This window comes from Akebia trifoliata, chromosome 7, assembly GCF_017979445.1.
Source record: "Akebia trifoliata isolate Shusen 1 chromosome 7, ASM1797944v1, whole genome shotgun sequence".
In the NCBI taxonomy this organism is placed as follows: domain Eukaryota; kingdom Viridiplantae; phylum Streptophyta; class Magnoliopsida; order Ranunculales; family Lardizabalaceae; genus Akebia; species Akebia trifoliata.
The window spans coordinates 30,124,582-30,132,706 of NC_141381.1; the positions used below are offsets into that span (position 1 = coordinate 30,124,582).

The 8,125-nt window shown below is 34.4% G+C and overlaps 1 protein-coding gene across 1 annotated transcript; it reads right to left on the reverse strand.

The window, feature by feature from the left end:
- Positions 1–3,243: 3,243 nt before the first annotated feature.
- Positions 3,244–5,033, reverse strand: UGT74B1 (UDP-glucosyl transferase 74B1). Its single transcript, XM_086446778.1, has 2 exons — positions 4,386–5,033; positions 3,244–4,246 (listed from the first exon to the last, which is right to left on the reverse strand). The coding sequence occupies exons 1-2, from the start codon at positions 5,031–5,033 to the stop codon at positions 3,515–3,517; spliced, it is 1,380 nt and encodes a 459-aa protein (XP_086302904.1). The 3' UTR covers positions 3,244–3,514.
- Between the last annotated feature and the right edge of the window lie 3,092 nt (positions 5,034–8,125).

Here is an 8,125-nt window from a genome sequence, read left to right on the forward strand (position 1 = left end):
ATACAAATATCTCAACCCCTCTCTCCTAATTCCTCACAAACATTAGCGGTGCAGGAGTCACCTCAAGATTGTACTGGAAAGTGTAAGAACCCATATAGCATTTAACGTTCCTACGCTCACACATGAGAAGGTGAGATATGAGGTACAATCTTAAGGTTCTTCAGCATTATTCAACACTAAAATCCAGACGCTCTCCATTTATTGCTAAATAATGCTAAAGTGAGCTATAGATTGGACCTCACATCCCACACCCTGAAGTGAAATTTTATGAAAATCATGGATGTTTTTTTCTTGAGAGACAAGTGAAAGAGCATATTGACCTTAGTATTGGATCTCATATCGCACACCTTGACGTGAAAGTGGATAGGAGTCATTCATTCTTTTCGCATATCTCGAGAAAAACATCTATGAAAGTGTGATGTGAGTTCCAACCTTGAGGTCACGATAGCATTATTCAATGACTAACCCTGTGAAGCCTTTTAACTTTAAAGTCATTTCAAAAGTAAATTTATGACTCTCTTTCTAGAAAGGCTCATACATTCAAACACAAAATTGGACCTCACCACTTTATCTCTCATTATCAGGACCTCATCACTTTTTATTTATTATCGACATCAATTTTTATTTAATGTCGAATTTATTTATTTTTATTGTTGAATTTAACAATTTTATAAAAGAAAAATATCGAACTTGACAATAAAAAATGGTGAAATTGACACTAGTAAAATAAACTCATCTTTGTTTTTCGAGTTTTCCAACTAAAATACATGGAAAATTAGACTAAAAATTTGAGATAACAACTTATCTAGATGAATTCAAATAAAAAAAAATCAACTTTGATCGATTTTCATATAAAAATGAAGAATTTTTTGAAAAACACTAGTTTTTACGTACGTTGTCAAAGAACTTGTAACAACCTTGAAATTGACTTCTTCCTTCTTAAATCTTTTTTGACGAAATGAAGTCTTTGAAACTCAATTGATATATGAAAAATCCAATTTTTTTTTTTTAGATTAAAAGAGTGAGATCGAACGGTTAAGATAAGAAAATTTTAATAAATGAATTATTAAGAGAAGTCACTTAGAGACTAATTAGAAAGAAATCCCTTCACCAAGATTCTTTTAAGTAATTTCTCCTAATGATTAACTGACGCGATGTGGCATGTGAAGAGAATCATAGATTTTTTTTCTTGTGTATCCTAAAGAAAAAGATATGTGATTTTATGAACTGCCGCGTCAAAAGCATCCATTTGTACCTCACTTCTAAAAAATCTCAATCTCTCTCTCCAAATTCCATACAAACATTAATCGTGCAAGAATGACTTCAAGATTGTACCTTATATCTCACTTTCCACGTGAAAGTGTAAGAATCATCTATGGTTCCTATCCACTTTTACCTCTAAATATATGACATGAGATCCAATCTTGAGGTCACTCCACATGACTCTTTGCAATTGAAGGGTTCACATGTAAAATTCCAACTGTGTCCGTTAACTAGAGCATAAGTTAAGTGCATTTAGTGCACTTTCAAAGATATTTTTATTTTTAACAAGTGCCCTTACGACCCACGTTAAAGTGCAATAAATGCATTATAATACATTTTTTTAATATTAAAAATATCCTTAATTTTATTTATTTATTTTTTTAAATACCCTCACATGCTTATTCCCAAAATGAATTTTTTGCCCATCTAAAATACCTTCTTTAGATTGTTTTGGAGATGTAATACCACTTCTAAATAAAACTCAAAAAAATTAATAGAAAATGTTGGAATGACAGAGATGGAGACACGAAGATAACAAAACTAATGGGGTGGCGCACACATAACCGTAGATGCTTTTTACTTGTATCTCAAGAAAAAGCATCTATGGTAATGTATGCCACACTACGTCTTTTTGTCACCTTTGCGTCTCCATTTGTGCCACCCCAGCACAATTCAAAAATAAATAAAGTGTGGGTACTCTGTAAAATGCATTAATTACACTTAGAAAATTGAATTTTGTATAAAAAAATTCCCTCCAAAGTTATTTTTTAACTAAAATATCTTGGGATGCTTATGCCCAAAGTGTAATTAATACACTTTTTAGGGCACAAGTTAACCAGACCTAAAAGTAAATATCGGCCCCTTTTTTGTTTTTTCCTCTTACATTATGTAATTGTTATTATTTCCATGTTATGTTTGTGCCTAGTATTGACTGTAGACCAGAGTGATTTCGCAGATTCGACTTCTCGGACTGTACCCAAATGTTTTGGGGACTTTTTTATTTAATTTTGTAAAATGTTTTTGTAGGGATAATTTTGTCTTTGTGCAATCTATTTATTCGTCAAACTTGTTTTACTATTTCTAGAAAGGATTTTCAGATTTTGGACATAAGCAATACTCTCCTCAATTAAACCTCGTAAATTTTGTGTCATATTTTCTTTATTTTTTTACTTGTGTTTTTATTTCTATAGGAATCATGATAATCTGACTACTCCACATGGCATACTCAATTGACTCACCCTGATGTCACATGTGCTAAAATCATAGATACGTACTCCTCGGGATACACAAATGCATGTATTTCTCGAGATACATAACTGCACTTTTTATAAGGACGTGCAGTTGTGTATCCCGAGGAGTACATATCTATGATTCTCGCACATGTCACGTCAAGGGAGCCGATTGAGTATGCTAGGTGGGGTAGTTGGATTATCATGACTCTTTCTATATCTCTCTCTCTCTCTCTTCCCATGTGTTACTATCTTGTATATTTCAAAGTGTGGATCCATGACTCAATTTTTCTAAAGTTGGTGGCCAAGTAAACTAATGAGATAAACGTGTGGTATAAATAACAATCAATTTCCCTTTCAAAGAATAATGTATACAAAAGTAAACCCTGAGGGGTTGGCTCAATGACAATTTCATACCGATAAGCGATTAATGCCCGTAGGTTATTAGCTTGATACCCAGTATGAACTTTAATTTCTTAGAGGCCACCTACTAAGGCGCATCCTCACTTTTCTGGTGCGTATGATGTGCAAGCATTGCATATGCCCAGGGATTAGTCCTTGGACAAGGCTATGGTCAATGGATTGGGAACAACCTAGATATGGGCCGATACATCGTTTACAAGGATACCTGACGATGATGATGATGATGATAATAATAATATATACAAAAGTAAAATAAGAAATGATGGGACTTCTCTTACATCAAATAATCAAATCAAATATTTCTTAGAGATCGATACTGATTTTCTAGATATTTTTCTTAGAAATTCTTACGAAAATCATTTCGTCCAAGTTGTACATCATTCATTCAAGATTGGGCATAAAATGATTTGGACTTGACTCGAAATCAAAGTAATCTAATCTCGGTTGAGACTAAAATTTTCCTTACCAACATGATATAAACGGGTACAAATCCAACACATACATAAAAATTAAAAATTAAAAAAGAAGATGCCCAATACCGATTCAAGCATATTCAAATTAATGATTTACTTATTGACCGCATTCAACTCTTTCCCTCCTCATTTCTTCTTACCACTCAACAAATGCCCCACAAATTCATCAATTTTCTTATCTGAGCTTCCACCTTCACTTAATGTTTCCTTAGCCAATTTTCTCCATTTACTAGCATTCCTCCTTATCTCTTTGCTTCTCTCTCCTTCCATGACTTCTCTTACGCACTTCTCAAGTTCTTCTCTTCCCACAATCCCCTTTTCATCTTGCTTAGCTCTCACTCCAACCTCCCAAATCCCCTCAATAAACTTAGCATTAGTCGATTGGTCGGCCCATTTCGCCACACCCACCATTGGCACGCCGAGGCTCAACCCTTCCAATGTAGAATTCCACCCACAATGCGTTACAAAGCAACCAACTGAGTCATGGGCCAACACCTCTAGTTGGTTGCACCATGTCACAACTAGACCTTTTTCTTGCACCGAGTCTAGGAACCAGTTGGGCAACTTGTTAAGCTCCGACTCCTTCACGACCCATAGGAAATACCAACCACTCCCCTTTAAACTCCACGCGATTTCTTCCATTTCCTCCACCGTCAAGGCTACCATGCTTCCGAATGATGCATATACCACTGATTTGCTAGGCTTTGTCGTGAGCCACTTCATGCATTCCTCGCTAATTGGCTTCCACAAACTGGCTCCATACCCTCTATCACCCTCAATTCGCCCATCCAAGTATGCTGATGGAATCATTGGCCCGATCAATTTCCCGGGCCAGAGCTCCAATATGCCTTTTGCCTCCTGTTTTTAGCACAAAAATCATGTATTAATATCAAGCAATGATCAATGGTATGACATAATATAGCGTATAAATATTCACCTTATTACCGGGCATCATATTTCTTTTACTTTAATATTAGATAGAGCATGATGTACGTACCTCGCTTTCCAACTCTTCGAAAGTGTTCGCAAAGATCCAATCAACCAATTCCAAGCTGGAAAACTGATTCACCAGCATTGCCAAGTAAGCTGAATAAGCTTCAGGCGTCTTGAAAAAAGTTGGCAAATCGGAATCACCCAATGGAGGAAGGCCAGGTATCATAATTGGCATGTCTTCTTCCTTCACGGGCAAAGTTAGGAGACCATGGTATATGTGGCTAAATATGGAGGTCACCGTGGCCGAATTAGTGAAGAATGCGGCACCATATATACCATGTTGCCTAGCCACATCAAGGGCCCAAACTAAGAAAGAGTCATACACGATACAATTGATCGGGGAATCAGAATTTTCGAACTTCCTAATAAGTTCAGATAATGTTTTGGAGCCGACGGTCTTAAATGATTCCAAATAAACTTCTGTATCAGATGCTTGCGCGAAGCCTGCCTGATCAAAGCCATCAGAAATCGGCTCGACCCCAACGTTCGGGACTTGTATCGACTTGACAGTGTAGTAGGTTGTTGCAATAGTGGCCTTAAGTCCTTTAGAGGCCAAACGCTTAGCAAATTGGAGGAGAGGGTTTATGTGACCTTGAGAAGGATATGGGATCACTACAACATGACCTTTACGCCCTCTCACATTGTTCTCCATCTTTAACTTGAATAATATTATTTCTTCTCGTTATATTTATAGGCCAAATCAAGGGGATCGTTTACGTCACCTTATGGGCATTGCTATCGTGTCACACATGACGTATATGTGTACGATTTTTTTTTCAGGAGAGATTCTTATGGTACAGTGGTTGACTTGACCCATGCAAGCTACGTTTTTTATTTTGCTCTTGGTGGGTCCACACCAAAAACAATTTTGGTCTATTACGGAGTTCAATTTTTGGAAAAAAAAAAAAAAATTTAATACACCCTAATAGAGGGTTCTCTTGCTAAATGCCTCTTAATTTTTCGACATTAAATTATTTAATTATTTAACATTTTCAAGTAAAAGACGTCTGAGTCTACAATTCTTTCTATATATATACATATAATTTTACTTGTCCACAACTCTCTTTTTTAACTCACATGAGATTCCACCTATATATTAAAAGCAAAGCATAATATCCATTTTTGAAAAAAATATTTCTATTTTTTCACCCCTAAAAATGTCTCATTCTCCACTATTTTCACAAAACTTGAATTAGCAAGCTTGGTAGTGATTGAGTAGCGAATGTACGGTGAATTCGCTTTTTTTTTTCTTTTTCTTCTGGTTTCAACGCAATGAATTTGCTGCTTCTTTGGATACAATGCTATGAATTCCCTTGCCATATTTTTTTTCAAAGTAAAAAAAAATGATGAATTTGATTCTTTTTCACAATTTTATTGATTGATTTATTTGTTATAAAGTGGTGAAATTGTTGTTAAATTCTATCTAATAGAGGCAATTTTGTTATTTTCTATACAAAAATAAATTTTATTTTATCTTTTTTTCAAAAGATTTAAATTTAAAGACAAAATTTTTTCTATAACAACATATATTTACAAGTATGTAAAAACAATTATTTCCATAATAATAAAAATTTACAAGTATGTAGATTAGTTTCAAACTTTTATTCATTAATACTTTTGTGAAACCTTTTTCCTTATTAAATTAGTAAGTTTTTCAACCTTAATAAGGGTTGTTTTGCTCAAATGGCTTATCACGTCATCCTTCCAACACCACAACCCTCTGAGTTTCTTCGAAAAATTGAGATTAAAAAAAATGAAAAAATAATTTCTTTTGAACTTGATCCAAGATTTTGAAAATGGATGACTACCAAACTTCCTCATAACTCCCAAACTTAAAATTAAAATTCAACGGAGAAAAAGAAAATTCAAAGTTCATTAAATTATATCCTCTACAACGTTGAAGCATTGTATCATGTTTTTTCGATACCACGAGATGAGCATTAGGACCCCTAGTGAGGGTGAAATCCGTACTAACTTAGCAAGGATAGGCATACTCAATACTCTATTTCCTAGGGATACACTTATCTTGATTATTGCAAGTATGAGAGTGTTTTTCTTTTCTCAATTAGCTCTTTATCGTATCAAATTATGAATCTGTACAAAATAATCAAATAGTAATACGATTTTGGGTAATTCGTATAAATTAATATAGGATTTTTGTTAACGTGTGTCCTAATGGCACACAATTTTTTAAGGCAATTTCGAAACAAACATCAGATCCCAACAGGGGTGGAGCCAAGATTTTCTTGAAGTGGGGGTAAACTCTGATTAGTCGTATGGTTGAAGAACTTGAAGATGAGTGATTTTAAAGAGAAATTTAGAGGTTTTTGTTAGAAATTGAAAAAAAAAAAAAAGATATATAAGTCATTTTCAATTAATTTATGAGAGAGACGGTCAAGAGGCAATCAAAGTTCTGTGGGGGCAATTGCCCCCCACTAGCTACCCCCAACTCAAAGTGTATTTAATGCAGTTTAAAGCGGGATGATCATTGTTCCATTGCTGTTTTATGGATCCGATGTGAAACACATGTGGTGGGTATAAAAAGCATTAAATTGCTTTACAGCCAGCGTTGGCGCTGGGTCCAGCACTGGTTTTACCTGATAATGTACAGAGAACCGTTGATGTTCTAATTTGTATCTCGAAGAAATAAATCTAAAGTTATCTGTCACGTCAACTCATTGTTGAGCCGTGGTGAAATCAACGCCGCAAAACATACAGTGGCTTGTACGCGGATGACGTGGCAAAAATACATAATCATATACATTTTTCCTCGGGATACATACATAAAAGATCAACAATTCTGTACTCTTGTCATGCTAGCCACATACAGACTCCGTATGCTTAGTCATGTCGATGAGATGAGCCCGACATCCCATTAAGTTCCTTTCGTCATCATGTTTCCTATAATTTCACCCATTATTCAACCAACCGGTTTTTTGATAAAACGAGAGAAACTAATATGGAGACCAAACTGAAGTAAAGAGTATACTCGCTATGTTCGATCTAGATTAGCAAAGATTGATGGACGACAAAGTAAAATACCAGGCTCAGTTTGGGTCCACTGATTTCATGGTTAGAAATCACCGATCAATCTTATGTTTTAATGTAAAAGTTGAAGTAGGGTTACTGATAATCAAATGAGCCCAGGGTGATTTCAAAACTCGATTTGATGTCTGATCTCGTACAAGTCAACTCATCTTGGATGAGATAATCCATTAACTTGATTTATATTAATTGATTTATATATTTTTAAATTAAAATAATTATAATTTTATAATAAAATAAGAAATATTAAAAATGTTTACTCATAAAATCATGTTTTGTTTATGTAATAAATATTTAAAATTAAAAAAGATATATTTTAATCAAAATCAAAATCTACAAAATCTTGATTAACTAGATCGAAATTTTCAAAATATCATTCAAAACATCTTGTTTAAAAATTGTTGAATGTCTAATAGATACATTTGACCTGCCTTACTTGGCTTTTCAAATTGATTGCTTTATGCAGGCATGATCTTTATTTATTTATATATATGTGATGAGATCCCATCAACCTCAATGCCTAATTTGATGACAACTTGAACTTGTCTTCAAGCATACTTAAATAAGAAAGTAAAAACAAAAAAAATCACTCATCTGGGCAAAACATTTATCATAATTCAAGCGGTACAAGTAACCTTGATTCCCAAGTCACACAAGCCTGCACATGCGCACACTACTCGTTACAAGACACGTGGTCCT